This window comes from Drosophila yakuba, chromosome X (genome assembly GCF_016746365.2).
Source record: "Drosophila yakuba strain Tai18E2 chromosome X, Prin_Dyak_Tai18E2_2.1, whole genome shotgun sequence".
NCBI classification, from domain to species: Eukaryota; Metazoa; Arthropoda; class Insecta; order Diptera; family Drosophilidae; genus Drosophila; species Drosophila yakuba.
Window position 1 is genome coordinate 18,501,497 of NC_052526.2, and position 21,088 is coordinate 18,522,584.

At 40.0% G+C, this 21,088-nt stretch overlaps 1 protein-coding gene across 3 annotated transcripts in view; it reads right to left on the reverse strand.

The window, feature by feature from the left end:
* The window catches only part of LOC6525919 (low-density lipoprotein receptor-related protein 2), a 144,830-nt gene that overhangs the window by 101,564 nt on the left and 22,178 nt on the right, over positions 1-21,088 (reverse strand). For 2 of the 3 annotated variants that reach the window (XM_039376274.2, XM_039376248.2), the window contains exon 2: positions 12,777-13,412. In XM_039376274.2, coding sequence (XP_039232208.1) covers positions 12,777-13,176 — 400 coding nt within the window. In that variant the 5' untranslated portion in view covers positions 13,177-13,412. Of the gene's footprint in view, positions 1-12,776; positions 13,992-21,088 lie in introns of all 3 variants that reach the window. The other variant, XM_002101703.4, reaches the window with a different exon arrangement.

The window sequence follows — 21,088 nt, forward strand, 5'->3', positions numbered from 1 at the left end:
GCGGCATTATCATTTCATTAATCGCCCCACCAATTTTCACCGCCAGTTTCATTTGGGCAGTACTTAAGCATAAAAAATTAAGCAAAATAAATGGGGAAAGGCGAAATAAAACAGAAGGCGAAGAGAAGCTCATAATTGCACGCTAAACGCCATTTGAGTGGACATTTTTGTGAAAAACAACTCCAGCAACAAAGTCAAAAGGAAGTGCCATGGCTTGAAAAAAGCCCAGCAAAAAAATTGTAGATGGCTGGATGGGTTGGTTGGTTGGGAAAAGGATGGAAAACTCGGACGTGAAGCTTACAGCATAGAATCTTAATGAGTGGGCGGCAGATGGCAAGTGCAGCGCCACCAAACGAACCCAAATCCCGGACTAAAAAAAAAAATGGGAAAGCCATCTGGAATTTCCGCCCGGCTGGAGTCGAAGTGGTGATACCCTAAAGTTCAATCTTAAGTCGATGCGCGTGAATTAATTACTTAAATGTTGGTAATAGTCATTTTACTTACAAAAATAGTCTTATATGCATACGATCGATGCTTAAGATCGGAATGGTTTTGAAAAATGTCATTACCTGCAAAAAAGAAAAGAATACGATAAGTTTTAATAAATGCAATATAACTTAATTCTAATTAATTCTTATATTAATGCATATTTATTAGATTAAATACAAGCAACCTTTTGCAGCACTATCCTATTTCTGAGCTACCTGTAAATGCATTAACATTTTTGCCAACCATTACTGATAATTTAAAAAAAAAACACCTTGCATACCCGACTTAAATATTTAATTTATAGTCCCCTTTTGTCGCGCAGAAATACAAGCTTTGTTTAAATGAAATGTAATATTATATTTAATTGGCTCCCACACTCGCTGCCGTTTTACTGGTCATAATTGTTATACCCTCTTTGTTCTTGGATGGCCCAAAGGTAACTGGAGCAGCTGGAGCAAACAGGGGGCGTGCCATTGATGGGGGCTGTGGGGATGTGGGGGGTGGCAGGTGATTAACGGTGGGTTTCGCGTGTTTTCACGGCAAGGAAAAGCTACCAACGACGGCGAAGGCAGAGGCAAAAGTATAAAAGTGAAGGCAAAGGTGATGGCGACTGCATCGGATGGAATGTGAAGCCAAGTTAATTTATAAACACTGAAGATACTTAAGGGACTACAGCGACAAGGCGAGGGGTAGTCATCCACCATGCAATGGCCAGGAGGAGCAGGAGGAGTTGAAATCCCGGCCAGAGGATGAAGTTGCAATAGAAGCGTGGAGAATAAGTGGCAGATGAAGTGCAAGATGATATCCCGAAGTCACCTTGACTGGGCTATCAGTGTGTAATCAATCATTGAAGTGGCTTCCCCGGAAAAGGGGGATTTCAATCCAAAGTCTCGCAAGTAATTAAAAACTTTTCTGGCGTCACAAAACCGGGGACGGGGCGGGGAGGTGTTGGAAAAAACTACAGAGTTAAGCAATTTGTCCGGCAAAAAAAATTAAAGGGGGGGGGGCAAATTTACAAGAAAAATGGGATTTTTAATGGGGCTCTCATAGATTCACCTAATAGATTTCAATAGCAGAACATTTATGCACACAAGTGCTGGGCAATTGTGCAATAGACTTCCCACAGGGGCTTTGGCATTTTGCAATTGGCATTTTGCATTTTCCATTTTGCATTTGGCAGCCGAATCTGTAATTGAGCAACACCGAGGCTGGGCTCTCCACATGGCGGAGAAGGTCTTTGCGGAGTTGGTCAAGAGCTTTGGCCTTAGTATATACCATCTACCATAACATACAGCTAGTTTTCAGCAACAAAACCGGCGTGCCACAGAGATTCCATCTCCTCATCCATCCATCCAGTGTTCGTATGTGTTCGTATGCGCCTTTGGAATCTGTGAATGAAGCTGGCTAATGGTTATGGCCAGGCTTTAACGGAGCAACTGGTTCTGCCATCATCATTATCATCTCTTGGCTTTTGCACACTTCTTTTTTTTTTTTTTCGTCCGCCATTTGAATGTCGACTACACTGAGATCAGCGGATGTTAGTGGCTGCATTTAAGTGAGATGCAGTACAAATTCTTCCTAAAGCTTTCGGTATTACAAGTTTGTATAGAGTGTAATATGAGCATCACCTCCCTTTAAAGGTTACTTTAATGGTTTTTCCATTTTTTTGATGATTTTTCTTGCAGTGCACACACCTTGACTAACTAAACTGCACTCAGTGTAAATGTGTCACATGTCGGGCAAGAGAGGAAACGACTGGAGCTACTCGAAATTTGCATTGCTAAGTTGTGCCCTCTTTTACTATTCCTTTTTTGTGTGTGTTTTCAGGTTTGGCCGGAAGGCGAAAATGCCGCCGCTAGATGTCGCCACTCCACTCCACTCCACTCGCATCCTCTCTCTCTTTCGCTGCATAGCACGCCGTCTCTCTTTCGCATTGCGTGTGCCGACTGAGTGTTGACTTTTATGGTCATTGACTTGTCCGCTCCTGTGACTGCGACAAACAAATATTGCTGGCATGCCACAACACCTCAGTGCCACGCCCACCTACTCCCGCCCCCCGTTTTGTTTTTTTGTAGGAGCTAATCAAGCGATTGCAGTGGGGCACAGCACTAATTCAATACAGCAACAGAGAGTCCCTTCATTGCATTTATAAGGGCACTTTTGAAGAAAAGCTTTTAGGAAAACATGGACAAAAAACATGAAAATCCTCTGACGAATCATTGGTGTCCTTTGATATTTTAAGAAGCGTATGGAAAACCAAAACTTTAAGCAAGTTTTCATAGGGAGTTCCTCCTTAAATTCTTAATAATATGTATTAAACAATATATAATTGTAATTGTGCTTTCCACTTTGTTGCATTCAAACTTTTTAAATATTTGTAATTCTCTGGAAATTTACCAAAAAAAAAAAATGCGAAAATTAACACATACATGAATTTTGCTTAATCCGTCATAAAAGAGTTAAAAACAGTTATTCTTTTAGCTTTATGCCCATTTTAACCAAGTTATGTTGGAAAAGTCGCTCTAACGGCTGCCATTTTAATTTTTAAGTAACTACCATTCGACTCGTATGCAAATTTAAATTGCGTCCAGCTATTTGGCGTTTTTTATGCTTTTGCACTTCGTGGGATCTCATTTTTTTTTATTTTTTATTTTTGGGCGCTGGCACCGCTAAGAGCATTAAGAGGCGCAGAGGGGCGTGGCCGATCCGTTTCGGAGGAGATGCAAAAATAACGTTAAATGTATAAATTTTCGCATTTATTTCAGCGCCTCGACGATGCAAATTCGTTTATGCAACCCGAATAAAAAACAAGAATAAAAATAAAAATAAGAATATAATGGTCGCAGCAGAAAAGAGGAGATGCGAAAAAGTAATCATAAAAAATCACGGCCCAAAATGGTTTTTCCTCTCGACCAAAAAGTACACGGGTGCTGATGCCTATGGATTGGCATGCTTTTTTTTTTTGCGCTTTTCACCCAGAAAATTGTGCCATTCAATTAATTTTGCTGCTGTTTGGCATACAGTGCGTTTCGCAACAGTGCGTTACCGAAAAAAATGCAAAAACTTTTGAAAGCTGTCAAACTGGATTTGAAAAGTGATGGAACAAAGGTGCATTTAATAAACAAACATCAAGAAAGCCTTATTATATTACGTGACATTTTAGCCATTTCCAAATAGCTTACTTGACACCTTGACACTTTTGAAACGTCTCTTATTTTAAAATAACAAGCATGCATATATAGTTGATTGCGACATAAAATATGGGGTACAAATATATATTATTAAAAACTATACAAAAGGAAATCCACAGGTGTTTCCATAGCCGACTGTCGCTAATCAATTTTCCATTTGTGCCCAATTAATAGTTGGAAAACTGCACGGCCAACTCTTCATTCGTCCCTAAAACGATTACACAAAAAAATTCGGTGAGGAAAAACCAGTATTTTTTGGCAAATTAAATTCGCTCCATTTTGGGCACAGGACCCAATTTAATGGTTGATTAAAAAATAATAATAAACAACGAAAGCCCGGAGTCTGAAAATCGATTTAATCCCCCATACTTTTGCCCCAAAGGCTTTCCCTCGAACTATTTGCTCAGCGCCCAACGCCAATAAACGTAAAAAATATATAAAAAATATATAGATATTGCAAATACTGTGCAGGAACATGAAAGGGAATATTTTAAAACTTAATAATGTTTGGGGATATGGCGGAATATCAAAGCAAAGGGTTGCGAGTGCTGGCTTAACCGGGTTGCTATCAATTAAAATGAAAATAAGTGTTGAAAACATACTGAAGGATTGAATGTATTTAATAAAATAATTAAATTCTATATCAGTGGCTAATAACCCAAGTACAATACAAACGTATAAGATCAGCATGTGTCCAATCAATTGAACCTTAAAGAAGTTGCACACGTAATTACCTATTTTTCATAATATCACATTAAAAGTCACTGTCAAACTCCCTTAATATCCAACCGACTTTTCAATATGTTTATCGATTATGACGAAAACTTTCCAATTGAAAAATGTCCATCAAAACTCCAATCAAAACCTCATTATTGACATTGATGGTGGCTTACTATCGTTAGTCTGTTGTTGTCTGTAAATTTGTGTGTGTTTTTTTTTTTTGGTGGTTGGTGGTGGGGGTGTTGTTCATATAGCCCCATTCATCCCCCTGCGCGCCCTTTGCCACTCCCATTTTTGTATCATCATTGTTGGTTACATAAATTCGCGTTGTTGTTGCTGTTCTTACCGCGCACTGTGTGTAATTAATTATTCAAAAACAATTAACTTTGCCAGCCGGCACACCTATGCACACACACACACACACACATGCCAGCACACACCGAGGGCAGGCATTAGAAAGCACAGTTAGAATGCATAAAATATGCGACTTTTGGCAGTGTGTGCCCGCGCGCGTGTGTGTGTGTGTGTGTGTAAGGGCAGTAAAGGTATGCATGTGGCCATATTGTTTGCATATAGACAGAGTCTATGCGTTGAATTAAACCCTCGCTTTTCCGCCCATTTTCCACCCATTTTCCCATCCCCGCACCGGAGAAAGTTTAACTAAAAGTGACAAAAATTTGTTTAAATTTCAATTAAAATAGTTCGCAGCTAAACAAGCCAGTTGTTTTTCAACTATAACTACTGCGATAAAAAAAATATTTAAAACATTTACATTATTGCAAACAAAGCAAGGTCAAACCCGAAAAAAATAATGATGTATTTAAAAACCTAATTATGTATTTACAATAATAAGTAATACAATATCACTGTAAGGGATGTTCCTAATCAACCCATAATTGAAATCCTATTTAAAGTTCACAGTGCTTCCTCCAACCTGAAGGCAAACCGGATTGCGTAATAATCGAGTATAAATATATTAATATATAATTTCGAGCAGAACATTTAAGGCTTTCATCCCGAGTTGTCCGACTTCACTGTTTGATTAGTCAACTCATTTATTTATTTATTAAACATGTTTCGTTATTGTGCTCGTCTGGCTTTCGCTTTTGTGGTCGTCGATGGAGACTGTAATGCGATTCCAAGTATTTATTTATTATTACAACGTTTTGCGAATGGATTCGTTCCGTTGAAATATGTATGTGCATACATATGTATGTACACATGAATAAACATACATACATATATACAATGTGCACACAGACATGAATCGACTTGAAGTCGAGGACGATTTGCTTGTCAATTAGAAGGGAATTACTGCGACCAACAAATGCGGAAAAATGATTGGAAAATTGATGGAAAAAATGTTTAAAATTGCATGGCCAATGGCCATGTGGTTGATATCCGGTGTTGCCAAAAACGTTAATACCCACGTGTTTTGGCTTCTTTTCCCCTTTGCATCTGCCATAATTGAAACGTTATCGATCCGAATGCAGTATTTATTTAAATTAAATGCAGTGAAACTACAAAATTCAAAATCGTTTGCAGGTGTTCCCCCAAATGACAAAATAGTATTAAAAAAAAAAAAATTTAACAAAACCAACAGACTGCTGCGCAAAAAAATAAAAAATAAAAATTAAAGAAAAATTTTCCATTTAGATGCGCTGCACACACACTCGTAAATGTGGAAAAAACCAGGCCAGGCCAAAAGCAAACCGAAAATATTTCGTAAAGAATTTATGAGCCGCACACAAATTAAGTGAACTTTGTGCAACAATTTGGAAAAATCCCACTCGCCTCTAAAAGCCGAAACAAATAAACTAATAAATAGGTAACTTAATCTCTGGCCAAATTGAAAAGGAGAATTTAAAACGAGTTTTCATTTTACGCCGTCGGTTCACCGGAATTTTCATTTCATTCACTTTGACTAGGGCTTAATTGGTTGGGATTCGAATGCTTTGCAATTAAAGTCTCAAATGAATCGTTGAAAATGCTGAGAAAATGAATCGAAAAGCGTTCGGGGGAATAAACTGCTGGCCAAAAGTACGTAAATTGGCTAAAAACAAACTGGAAACGGTTGGTAAAATAAAAAATAGAAAAAAAAACGTATCTATGTACATACATACATATGTACATATTTGTGTACATACCTGAAGGAATACTGTTGATAACTTATCTTAACCTTCATTGTTAACCGTAGTTTTTCACTTTTTTATCCTTTTGTTCTCACTTCCGTATACCGATTCGAAATGCTTGTTTGTTCTTGAATAAGTTTGATATGAAAAAACCCGTTTACTTTGTTATTTCCAGTCCCTATCAATAAATCCGCATCATAGCATTATACTTGTTAATAAGCGCATCCAAATGCCTCTGCAACTAAATTGCACAACGATGACAAGATTGTGCTTGCAAGTTATCTACTTTTGATCTGTGCATTCGCATACTACTTCTGTGTGGATTATCTAACAGGGTGCACCTGTTGTGCGTCACTCATTAAATATAAAATTATATCGAGATTTCACTAATAATAACGTGCTTTGTTTTAATAAAGCTTTAGTACTATTTACAGTCAGGGCCAACACAGTGTTGTCGCTGCTGAATATAAATTGAAGTAGGTTTTATAATAAATAATATTATTTTGATTTCTACGAATTCTGCCAAATTGCACTCCTTTGGTCCACTCTAATCCCGTTTTACTCTCCTTCAGTTTCCACCTCCTCCGCACCCGTTCTCTGTCTCTCTCTCTCTCTCTCTGGTTTTCTGTGAAGACAGTGCACATGCCCTGAGAGCACCGATTGTGTGTGTTTGCCTGTGTGTTTTGCTGTCTGTCTGTCCGTTGTTGTAATTGTTGTTGCTGTCATTGTTGCCCTTGTTGTTGGTGTTGTTGTTGAAACGGTGATCGCCGGTGCCTGGTACCGAATGCTGCACGTGAGTGGAAGGGAGATGCAGCGAGGCGGGGCGCGACAGAGAGGCAAGATGAAAATAAATAAATGAAAGAAAGAAATACACAGCAAAAGGCAACAACAAAACGGCGAGCAATAAAGAAATCCACAACAAAAACAACAAAGACAATGAGAGTGAGTGAAGAGCAAAAACAACAGTAAAATGTACAACAAAAATTGTTTATAGCTAAAAAATACCTCTTGTGGGAAAGAGGCGGCAAACCGAAGGCGGGGGAGGGGGCAGACACAATAAAATTAAAATAAAGAGAATAACAAAAACCAAAAAGCAAAAAGCGACCGGCTATGATGTTATTACCGGCGATCATCTCCTTCTCTCTCTCTCTCTCTCTTTTTCTCTTTTTCTCACTATGCGAAGGGAGAGGAAAGAGGAAGAGGTATGCAACAAACACACAAAATCGTGATGAAAAAATAAAACTGGATAAATAAACCCAAGTGATTTCCACTTGTGAACTTAAAATGAAATTGATTTTCGTAAATATTTTCAAATCAAACGATTCAAGCTGCGAACTTAATATTGATAATAGAAATAATTATGAGAGTTGCACACAATATGTTTGCCTAACTACATAGCAACTTCAGTTATGTAACTGTAAATATAAAAGATTGAGATCTCAAAGTCATAAAATGTATATTTGCCACAATATTTCTGTTGACTAGTTGGCAACCCTGGTTGCCGCAGCAACAATTAGAGCCGGCCGGCTAGCCAGACAACAAAAAGTAAAAAAAAAAAAAAGAGCGAAAATAAAAGAAAAACAAGGCAGTCAAGCGTGAGGCAGCGACTGCGAATGCAACTGCAACTGCAACGGAGATTGCAGTTTGAACTGGTTTTCACCTGAGCTTGTCAACTCGGCGGAAAGAGGGCCGAAAGAAGAGGGTAGCGAAAAGCCGCTAGATTTGCCTAGAAACCGACTGTGGGCCTGGGATTTCAGATCGCCTTGGCAACCGAGATCGCTGGAGGCCGGAATCTACACCAACGAGCATATTTATTGGCATTGGCATGCAATTTAAATGGCCCCGCGACAGTTGCGCATTGAACATTTGCCAAATGCTTGGGCGAAAGTTGACAGTCGCGGTCAGCGTAATAGGTGAGGTAATGCACTAAATTCCAGGCTCTATTAATGCAAATTTTCACACTTTTGCTGCATTATATATTAAATAATGATAGCTTTATTTTCAAAGAAACTATGTGCTATGTTTTTATCACTTTAAATTGCTTTGACCTTTTTCGATATCCTTTCTCGCAGTGTAAGCCTGGTGGCAAAGTTTGCCAAGAGCCTTTTGTGTTGGTCAAAGTATTAGCAAAGTTATTTGCCCGCAACGGGCCAAGCGACCGCAACAGCAGCAGCGTCAGGCGGCAGAAGCAACTGCAGCAGAAGCGGCAACAGCAGCAGCAGCAGCAGCAACAACAAAAGGCAACTGCAACACACACTGCAATTAACTTTGCGGTCAACAGCCACCCACTGGCCAACTGCCTTTGTGTGTGCGTGTGCACGGTGTGTCAGTGTGTTGGTGAGTGGAAAGAAGAAGCTGATGCTGCGGTTGCCGCTGATGTTGCTCGTGTTGTTGTTGCCACTGCAGCTGATGTTGCTGCCGTCGCCTGTGATTAAAGGCCAAATGACAACAGCAACAAGCGGCCAAAAACATGCTGCAGCTGCGAGTTTCAAGGATAAGCGAATGTTATATGCTCTAGATGAAGGATTTTGTGATAATTTTTTTTATTCTTAGCTTTATGCGCAATTAAACAGAAAAATCTGCACAATTACAATGTTTCAAAAATTATGAAATATATTTCAAGTTGATGCAACACAATCAAAGTTTACACTCTTAGCCAGCGCAAATCACAGGGTATGAACTTTGTCAACTGCATTGCCTTCTGCTTGCAACGCGTTGCATTGCATTTCATTGCATTGAAATGGGTGTCACTCTGTAACTAGCACATTCGCGATAATGATAATGCATAATCATAATGCTGATGATGGCAATGGTGATGACGATGGTGAGGATGAGGATGGGGCTGATCATGGCGCTGATTACGATGATTATGATGATGGGGCAAGCGACTCCTTCAAAATGCGGCATTCTCTCGCTGGCTCATCATCAACAGCAGCAACAGCAACAGCGGCGTCATATTGAAACTGGAATTTGAATCCGGTTGTCGGCTGTTATGAGGCTCCCTTCTTTTGCAAAGACCCCCCACTTGCAACTGCCTCTTCTGGCTGGCTGGCTGGTTGGCAAACGTTGTTTGTGCCATGTTTATTAAATGCCATTAAAGTCATTTCTTCAGCCTTTGGCTTTTGCTCTTTGAATGCAACTACTGCAGGCGATTTTTAGGGGCATCTTCGGGGGACACGGAAGTGTGCGTCACACTGTGGGAGAGTTGCATTGTCAGCAGCAAGCAGCAAGCAGAAAGCAGCAAGCGGCAAGCGGCAAGCAGCGCTGCTCAAATGTCAAAAGGTACATCAGCAACAAGAACGACACGAGCAACAACATCAGCAGCAGCAGCAGCAACTGCAACAGCAACTGCAGCAGCAACTGCAACAGCAACTGCAGCAACATCAAGCGCAATCAGCAAATTGCATTAAATGACTTTGTATTGCAATTGTTGGCTCTGCCAGTGATATATCTTTGATGTACACCATACCATACATATAGGTTTGGATATATAGCGAAAGAGTGAGCGAATCGCAGCTTTATCGGAGAGGAAGGCACAAATTGAGAAAAGTGAAAGAAGCGAGAAAAGGGTTCGTCATATCCGCCATATAAATTCAACTTGGACATTAAACCATACAAATATTTCACAGAAAATATAAAAAAACTATATATAAATACATAAAGTTTATAGAGAAAACTACCGAATATTGCCTTAAAATTCAACTCGTATTTTTTAGAATTATTTAAAATGATTTAAAGCTGCTGCGCTGGCCAAGTAATATGAATATTTAAACGCTTATGCCACAATAATCGATTTGGTTAGCAGCAAATCATAAAGCATAGAACTGACAACTGGCTGACAGGCGGCTGTAAGCATCGAATAATGTTTGGTTTCTTTTAAACGGATTATCTTGTGAATTGTTTGACATTTGCTTAATTCCCGTGGATTTATGCGTTTTACGCTCCCAAAGTAACATCACAGTTAGGCTTAAAATAGCGCTTGCTTGGACATTTATCAGCGTTATCACACCCTTCCCCCCCAAGTCCACCGCACCGCACCATCAACATTCACAACTCATTTTCCAGCTCGTTTTTCATTTGCTTTAATAAGCAATTTGATCGCTTGTCTTGACATTTACTGTTTACACATTTCTCTTCCTTCTCTTCTTGTAGTAGTTTGCCCATGAAAGTCCATTCCCATTCCCACCCCCCTTTCCCTTTCCCGTTCCCATTCCCGTTCCCATTCCCGTTTCCAATCCCATTCCAGAACAGCCTGCATCAAGGGCAGAAAATCTGAAAATCTGTGGCGCACATTAAAACGTTTCACTTAATTAAAATCAACGGCAACACAGGAACACAGCAACAAAAACGACTGCAAAATGACCGCCCCCATATATAAAGTATGGTATTCCTTCCCTCCATCCCCTCCCCCTCCTTCATAAATATATATATGTACAGATATATAAACATATATATACAGGCGCTAATAGTGCGATGTGAGTTCGTGTGAGAGCGTTGAAAAAACACGAAGAAAAAAGTAAATGTAAGAATATAAGAATCCAGAGCAGTCAGTAGTGGCAAAGACGTGGCTCGAGAGCTTCCAGCATTTTTTCTACTTTGTGTGACTAACGACTTGAAATTGCGCTTATTAAGACTTCCTGATTCATAATTTCTGGCAGCGCACTAGCAACAACAACGGCAATAACGACTATAGACAAGTGCTTATTGCAGACGTCGCAACGAATGGGGAATACCCCGTACTTGACTATAAGTACTTAACATTTATTAGGCATTTTATACGACCAACGTTCTGAGTTTTATAAGTTTTTGCAAAGGGCTAATGCATTTTAATATTTACAGCGACAGCTGTGAAAACATTGTAAAGCTTTATGGATTTATACAAATATTCGTAGAAAGGGTCAATAAAAATGTTAATAAATTATCTAAATGCAGTGGCCTGTAACCCGTTTTGTATAAATTGTTGCAAAATAAAAAATATCCAGCTAAATCTACGAGTATTCGAATGAAATATTAGTAATTTTCCTAAAGCCTAGAGAGGCCATTACATTCGTCTCTAAACTTATTTCCAGGCACCTTACATTGTTATTCAAAAACATAAATTCTCAGCCAAATCTAAGCAATTAGCTGTAGAATTCGTCACTCGATTTGCCAACTAACCGGAACTTAAATAACGAATTCGCTGAGGCGATACATACCCTGTAATTTATCCGCACAAATCAGTAAGCTAAAACCACCGACTTGGCGCACTTTTGCGCACATCAACTGGCCGCCAAGAATTTGCGGGGAATGCGGTGGGGAATATGCTTTTGCTTTTGCTCTCACTCTCGACTTATTTTCCTTTTTTTTTTTTTGTTTGCCTCATTTTTTACTTAAACTCTCAATTTTTCTTGCTGTTGTGTGGCTTTTGTTTTCGGTGTGTAACGATTGTTGTAATTTTCTTAATTTTTTGTTTCGCGCCGCCCAGCGGAATCTTTTTGTGTACATTTGGTTTGGCTTTGCGGGCTGACTCTGATTTCTTTCGATTGTCTTCCCGGGGGTTTCCAACCCCCCTCCCCCCAGCACCCGCCTTGTGGCATTCATAATTTTCGTTTTGGGAAATCGAGGGGTATGGGTGTGTGTGTGTGTGTGTTTGTGGGTGTGTGGGTGTGTGGGATGAAATGTTGGTCATGCTGCGGGCAAGATTTTAAAGTGACACGAGCAGTTACCGCCACACACGCACAAACACAAACACACACACTCGAGCACACACACGCAAACACACTGGCACACACACTCAAAACAGACCGCTTTGTGCATTAATTTGCTGGTGTGAAGTGCTAATCAATATATGGAGGCAGCAGCACATTAAGGAAATGCAATTTCCACAGGCCGCGGCGGTTTGGGGTGGCGGAAAAAGTCACAAAGTCCCCCTAATTTATAAGTCAAACATGCCGGAAAATTCCAGGAGTAGGAATGCATTCGGCACTCAAAGCATGGGGATCAATGACATAAATTTCATGGGCTGCCTAAGGATGGGTTTGATATTATAAATTAAAGCCACGTGACGAAATTAAGCAATTATGCATAAATAAATATAAGTAACAATTGAGTTGAACTTAAAATGGGCATAAATATATATATTGATTTTCACGGTCCTCGAAATAAGGTTATTGTTTAGCTTTAACACTGATTTTAATGATTGCCTTCTTTTGAATAAGTTGTTTGAGTTTTTAGGAATTACAACAAAATTGACAGCTAGACTCACCTGGAGATCCGTGGCGGTTGCGCGGTCCTTCGGTGCGCACGGCGAGCAGGGTTTCCAGGTTGCTGATGGCCACGAGGGCCAGTAGCAGCAGCGCCAGGGTTGTCAACTGGCCGCGATGCTGGCGGTGCTGCTGTGGTTGGTGGTGCGGCTGCTGCAGCCTGCGATCGATGCCGCTGCTGCTGTGCTGCTGTGGATGGCGTTCGCCGATGGGCGTGGCTGCTGTTGGGGCCGATGATGGGGCGACACCGGTGACAGTGGGCAGCGGATCGGCAGCCTCGGCGGGGTCAGACGGGGTCAGCAGGGTTGTCGCTGACGGTGGCCGCCAGCGAGAACGCATTCTGGCCTTGCTGGGCGGCTTGCGACCAAATCCGAATCCAATGCCCACGGGCGTCGGATTCATTTTTGGTTCGTCGTCGGGCGCTTCGCCTTTTCTCCTTTTCTCGCTTGGTTGGTGATTTGAATTTGGGTTTTGTTTTTTTTTTTTGTTTTTGGGTTCCTTTCGGTTTTTTGGTGACCCTTCTCTCTGGTAACCTCTTCGCTGGCCGCCGCACTTCTGTCTTTTTTAGGGTTGCCCTCTGGCTCCTCGTGCTATGTTGCTTTTCACTTATTTTTGGATATTTATTTTTGTTTGGTGGGCTGCTTTAATGAAATAAGCGGAAAATTAACGCGTTTAATATTTCTAATTTATTATTAGGCGGCACTTGGGAGAGCAATTAATTAAATTTAACTCCTCTCCCCCCTCCTTTGCCTTCTTTGTTGGCCCGCTCGTCTTATTCCGTTTGCTCTTTTGCCTGCTAAACTTTTTTGCTTATGAAAGATAATTGCTGGCTGTCTCGCTCGCACTCTAGCCTCCTCTCTCTCACTCTTGCTCGCTAGCGTTTGGCCCTATCTTTTTAACACTTTTTACAATAATTGAAAAACTTTTTTCGGCTGCTTTATGTGAACTTTTGCCTTCGGCGTCTTTAAACTTTTCTCCTTTTCCCCGCGATTTTCTTTTTCGTATTTATTTTTATACAATTTTTCTTCGGTTTTTTTTTCGTTTTTTTCTCGTTTTTTTTTTGTCGATTGTTGTACTTCAGACACTTGAAAAATAAAAATTAATATTGTGTGAGGGAGACGGAGATGTTGTTGCTGCTGGCTCTTTCGTTTGATAAGGAAATTGCATATCCCTTGCAGTTTTTCACTGAGCTCTCTCTTTTTTTTTGCACTGCAATCCTGCAACGAGAAAATGGTGGGAGAAAAGTTAGCAAAATGTTTTTCCAGAATATTTTCCAATTATTTAGTGCAGTGATATTAGTTTGTAAGAAAGTTGTTAATCAAGAATTTGCTATAGCAATATGCTTGCAAATTCTCTGGCAAATCAATAATAAATAGTTTTAGGAAAATAACTTTTCGTAATGTGGGATTTTGAGTATTCTGATATCCTTATTATACTTTCTTTCAACTTCTTTTGCAGTAATTTCTCTACCTTTAATTATTTTTAAAAACGATTTGAAGACTCCGACTTGGCATCAAGTGGCATTACCGCATCGAAAGTGAAAGAGGAAGCAAATAGAACATTGAGCAGATTACAGTAAATTAAAGCACAAATGAATTGCTTGACGAAGCGAAAGCGGAGAAAAATATGATGGAGCGCGATACAGGGAGAGAAAAAAGTGTGTTGGAAAAAAGTAAAGTATGATAAAAACTAAAAAAAAAAATGAGCAACAATCACACACAATAGCTGGCTGAGATCATAATATGGGCGTGTGCGGCTTAGTTTCGGTTTCGGGGAGTTGGGAGATCGGAGATCGGAGATGGCGGCACACACAAGTGGAAAATCACGCACATCGTCTCAGAAAACCGAAAGCAGGGGGTGGTGGGTGGTGTGCGGTGGCCCGTTTGGCGGTTGCCAGACACAATAACAATAAGTGGGTGGGGTGGGTGGTGGGCGGTGGGCGGAGGGTGGTGTATAGCGTCTGGTGGGTGGCTCATGCGGTTAGGTCAGAGCGAGGAGTAGGCCCGACGATGCCAACGAGTCAACAAAAGAAATTGCTAATGTGAGCAAATAAAAATGGCACAAAAAAGTACACACGCACACACACACACAGATGCCCTGGCAGTATTAGACAATTGAAATTGAAAATCAGTGAAACCTGTTTTCACACACAAAAGCTCACGCACGCCAAGCTTAGGCGCACAAAATTGCAAAAAAAAAAAAAAAAACGGAGAAGGAAAAACCAAAAAGAAAAAAAATTGTTGAAAAAAAGCGAAATGAGAAAATGGCACAGAGAAAATGGGAAAACAAAAGAGGAAAATCCAATGCAAAAAGACAAAGCGCAAAAGTTGGGGTCAAAGATGAAATGCACTCGAACAGCAGAAAAGCAAAGGGAAGAAAAAAACATTATATAAATTGTCAACTCCGGAGAAATTTAATAAGGCGGAAAAATATTTACGTACATAAAAGTATTTTTAAATGAGTTAAATTGGTTATGCATTTTAACTACAGTTTATTGGCATGTGGCGACTTCCCATATCTAAACTGCATTTTTAACTCTATTTTTTGTTTTTTGAAACTGTGGATTTTCGTGAAAATCTAGCAAAGCAAGAAATGAAGTATGAACATTTCTATTTCCAATTTAAGCCAGAGGCTCTATTGAAAAATCACTTGCACACCGCCTTCTGCTTGCTGCAAGTCAATGGAAAATGCATGGAAAATTTTTCAGAGAAAATCCAACATTGCCGATGGCCGCTGGGTGGTTGGGTGGTTGAGTGGTTGGGTGGTTGGCCTATCATCGACATCAGTATCAGTATTTAGCCCATGGCCCATCGTCATCTGCGACATTTCGCTGCGCAAATGAAAAGTTACGCGAATCAGCAGCAGTCGCAGCCGCAGGGAGCGTTGTGTGTTGATGGAAGGTGGGCCACATTGATGGAGTGGAGGGGGGTGGCATTGGGTGTTTTTTTTTTTTTTGGTTTTGTGGTCTTCTTTTTTTTTTTGCTTTTTGGCCAGGCCGTGCACACCTGTCCGTTTTCATTACGCGGCGGCAGTCAAGAAATTGCCAAAGCCATTTTCGAAAATGGCCGCAGAAGCGAGGGGAGTTGGAAAATGAGAAAAGCAGGTTGGTGGGTGGTGTGTTGTGGGAGGTGGTAATGCGTACTACTAGGACATCGTCATAACTTGAAATTGAAATGGGCAGGGGGCAGGGGGCAGGAAGCAGGGGAAAGAGGGGTCTGTGCCTAACGATCCAATCACGCGACCATCTCTAAGCCCAGAAACCCCCCAGAAAATCATTTCGGATCTGGATTTATTGCACTCTACCCTCCGCTCAGGAACCAAAATCCCGCTAATGTTCGCGCTGAAAAGCTCTCAGGAAAAATCAGAAAAAACAAAAAAAAAAGGAAAGGAGGAAAATGGAAAGGCAAAGGATGGGTGGGCATAAGATATCCAAAGACAGCACCGCAAAATGTTTTGAGCCAATTGGCCACACGCGGTTTTTGGGGCATCAGGTGCGCATTATGTCAGGAATGTGAAATATGATAAGAAATACGAAATACCGAGAAAAAACAAATATGAAAATGAAAACACAATATAAATATAAATAAAAATTTACAACAATCGCAAAGGAGAGGCCACACAGACAAGCCAATAATAAATATAAATAATGCCATAAAATATACTCCTAAGTAGAGAAAAGTGGCCAACAACAAGGAAATCCCAAATTGAAATATTTACATTTTTTGTTACATTAACGAAAATCATTTATATTAGGGTTGGTGGTTGCGATAAAAAAGTGGAAAATAAATGACAAATTGAGGAAGAGTCGGGTGGAAAATGGAAAAGCGTTTCGCAATGGGATTTAAACGAAGTAAAATGAATAAATACCTTGGGTTACTTAAAAAGTAATCAAATATGTAAAGTAATCAAAATTCTTAATGAAAAATTTCAATTTCTCTTTATTATTTAATTTTAATCACTATTGAAAAGTAATAAATTGCCATTGTGAAATTAAATATTTCGTTTCGTGGTATAAATATGAAATATCTCCTATTAAAGATATCTTCTCTTTGAATAACTTTATACGCAAAAGTATTATTGCACCTGGCCAGATAAACAATTAAATTTGAATAATGCACATGAATAATATTTCAAACACTCTCCACGATTTTGTATTTTTTTTTATAAAGCGTTAGCTTTAATTTGCCAGCGCTCAGAGGCAACGCATTTTCCTTCTCTTTTGTATGCCGCACATAAATTGAAATACATATTCAATTGGGAAAAAATCCGACCAATTTCCCATTCCCCAAAATTGGTCGCTTTTTTTTTTGTCGTTTTCTTTGACCTCCTGCCATTGTCAACTAAATGTTGATGGAGGTTGTTGGTACGTCACAAGACTCTGCTCCTGACCCCCCGATCTCGTCGAGCTTTGAGTTTTCCTCCGGCTCGACAGCAACTAGTCAGCAAATTTCCACCGCCCCATTTCCCCATCTCCACTTTTCTTTTTTTTTTTTTTGCCACCCGGTTCTCACCTTGATTCATCATTGTTTCGTGTGTTCTGGCTTTGATATGCTTTCATTGCGAGATTTGCGATTTGCGATGTGCGAATGGTGGAAAAACAGGGGACCATGTATGAAAAGAGGGTTTTTCTTATTTCTTTTTAGTTGGTTCTGCTTTTGACAAATCGGGGGTAAAAATTCAATGGGTGTCCAACGTTTTTGCATGCACCGATAGGAGATAAAAAGGTGTCAGCGTTGAAGTTGAAAGACATTCTGAATATGTGGAGAAAAAATTAGCCAAGAAATTCGTAAAAAATGTATTAAAAGCAAAACATGTGTTGTATAATTTATAAATTTCTCTTTTGGCATAAATAAGAAGATAATTACATTTTGAAATAATAAAAAATTTGATTTTACATGCATATGACTTATGCAACTTAAAAAGCCACTCAGCAATTGTTCTCTGTGTAAAAAAAAACAGGTAATGTGACTATGCGGCGCCGCATTTTACTTGAATCAGCCCCCTTTTTTTTCGCCCCCTTTGCGATCTTCTTTACCTGGTCTTCTTTTAAGCCAGATATTTTGTTTTCTTTTTTTTTTCGCAAGCTCCAAGAAGTTCTTCTTTGTGACGACTTTTGCTGTTTCATTCCTTGGCTTTTCCTCATTCTTTCGTCTTCAGTCTTATGCTTTGTGTCTCTCTGGGTTTCTAGTATTTGGGTTAAATATCCGAGTGAAAACTGTGTTAATGGGTGAAGTTTATATACATATATATATGTAACTGCATTTATTGGCTAGCAATTTTTCTAGCTGCGTTTGCAGTTGGTCAAAAGTTTTTGGTCAACGCGGCAGAAAACGAGCGGAAGAGTCAATCCAAATAGCTTAGGAATATTAATTTTTTAACAAATTTAGAACTTTGAAAAAAAATCAATAAAGCGAAGAAACTGATTTGATAGAGTGGGAAAACCTAATATTATATATCATTGCTATCTACGTCCACGTAAACATTGAATAAAATACTTTACTGGGATAAGGAACATCGGAAGAGCCATTTGCCTGCAGTAAAGTATTTTTGCTGATAACATTAAGGTAATACGCCTTGAAGGGATAAAGGGAACAAGCCCGAAATAAATCTAATTCCTTGGCTCCATTCGCACACAGTGCTGCATAAAAGTTATGCAACGGCAACATAAATCAATTGCCCTCGTCATTTTCATTTATTTATTACGTTGTTTTTTCGTTGGCCATTCAAGGTGAGATTTCAAAAGGGCATGGTGGGGGGTGTCCTCTTGCCACTACCCTCGCTTAACCCCAGTTAGCCCCTCGCCCTCTTAACCCCTTCACTTGTACTGCCGCATCGCCTCACCTGCACAACAACGACACTGGTAAATATTTTTATTGTATTTCCTTGGTGTTTGGACTGAGCTCTTTTTCCAGGCTACCCCCATCCCCACCCCCATCCCCACCCCCTCCCGATCCCAATTCCGATCCCTTTGCCGCTGCTTTACGGCTTCGATTTCAATTTTCGGGCCCAAGGGCAGATTGGCAATGAAGGCAAAAGGAAAAACGCAGTGACGAAGGGGAACTGCCAACAGCCAGCCGAAAAATCCCTTTTGCCACTTTTGGACATGGCCATTTTTCGCTTGCCACACACACACACACACAAGCAGTTTTATATCCAACTGATATTTATATGGTGCCCTACACGCTGCAGGGTATGTATAATCCTAAATGTTAAATAATAAATATTTACAAATATTTTAAAGTAATTTTGAAACATATTTTTCTCTTTAAATATTAGAAATACTCGTAATATGTGATTTTTTAAAAAAACGAACTTGTACTTAACTGTTGGTTAAGAGTACCTTAGTGGTCCATAGTATACTTGCTATTTTGGCGCCTGTCTGTTTCCGGGTGTTTTACTTTCTTTTCGCTTGTACAAACACCAAAAAATTCTTCGAATAGACTCTGCATTTAACTTGCCTTTGAGCTCTGGCAAACGAAAAGCGAAAAATTCGTAACAGAAATCGAAGATTTCCTCTGTTCTTTTTTTTTTTGCTTTTATTGGCGGGGGGTAAGGGGAATGGGGGGGGGGCAGGGGGGAGTTGGTTGGAGGTGGTGGAAAGCCTTTGGGGGCTTTTCGGCACGATTATCCCTTTTCTGTGCACTCAATTTGCTGGTGGAAATACTGGAGTGGGGAATCCGCTGAGGTGCTTATGCCCTTTGAACTTTTGCACGCCGACTGACTGGCTGACTGACTGAATGAATGAATGACTGAATGAATGAATGACTGACTCACTGACTGACTGACTGACTGACTGACTGACTGACTGACTGACTGACTGACTGACTGACTGACTGACTGACTGAATGAATGACTGACTCACTCACTGACTGACTGACTAACTGACTGACTAACTGACTGACTAACTGACTGACTGACTGAATAAATGACTGACTGACTGACTGAATAAATGACTGACTGACTCACTGACGGACTGACGGAATGAGTGAGTGAGTGAGTGACGGCACATCGCTGGTGTCTGGCATTAAATGGCTTTCCAGCCTTAAGCTATAGAGTTTCGCTTTTGTTTTCACACGGCATCGGTATCGAACCCTATGCTATATAAGCCCTCGTATATCCCACATATCTGATGTCTCGCCATAAATTCAAACCAAACGAATAATAGATCCGATGCCCTCGAGGGCCGTATGGAGAGAGTCCGAGTGCGAGTTCGAGTTCGAGTCCAGCGAACCACATCGAAAACTGTAATTCGAGCCCCACTATCCACAATTCAAAATCCATAGCCATTAATCACAATCAGCAATCGGTTAAAGGAGCCAAATCATGCCAAACAACGACCAGATTAGTGCCAATAATAATAATAATGGGAATAATAGCTCAACTGTCATTTAAAGATTTATCTAACCACCCAACAAAGAAAAGAACAACAACAACGACAAAAAAAAAATCACCGAATGACTTACAAATAGCGGAAAGTGGGTGTGGGTGGGATAGTTTTATTTCATTTTCCGTTCGGTCTTATTTTCCAAAAACTGAAGCGGAAATTTACGCACCAACTAGCATAATTAATGTCCAAATGGAATGGCAAAATGACAAAAAGATTTTTAGGGATGGCGGAGTGGGTGATTTACAGTGAAAAAAATTATTTCCCATACCGACTATGCATTAGGAACAGCATATAAATTATTAGGTATAATACATTTAACATACTTTCAATATCAATAATTATATACATATTTAAAATTCGAGTTATAATTATATACATATTTAAAATTCGAGTTAAATCTTAATGAAATACGTTAATACGTTAAGCTTTGTTTTAACTTTTACTCCTAACCACCCAACATTTTCGCCAAGTGCAGCCCTATTTTGGCGCTAGACAAAGGTCAATTGCGACCTCTCCAATTTTCTATATTTTTTTTTTAAAGGAAGTTGCATTGATGCGGGCCTCCAGAGTCGACGACGATACTAATGGAAAATTGAGGGAGCGACAGAGGGACGACGAACTGCATCCGGAAAAATTAGTGAGCGGAAAATGGGAAAAAAATCAGCAGCGCTCAAAGTGAAAGCCATTGCCATATAGCCCCCCGACAAAGCCAAAGCCAAAACCAAAGCCGAAGCCGAAACTGAAGCCGAAACTGAAGCTGAAGCCAATAGATAGGCACACAGAAAGCCCAACTGCAGTCGAGAGTGATGGAATGAAATGGACTTGACTTGACTTGGAAGCGAGATGACTTCACTTGACAGCCGGCGCCCATCTGAAGTGTCGAATGTTGTTGTGCATTTTCCTGATTTTCACCAGATTTTTTCCAGC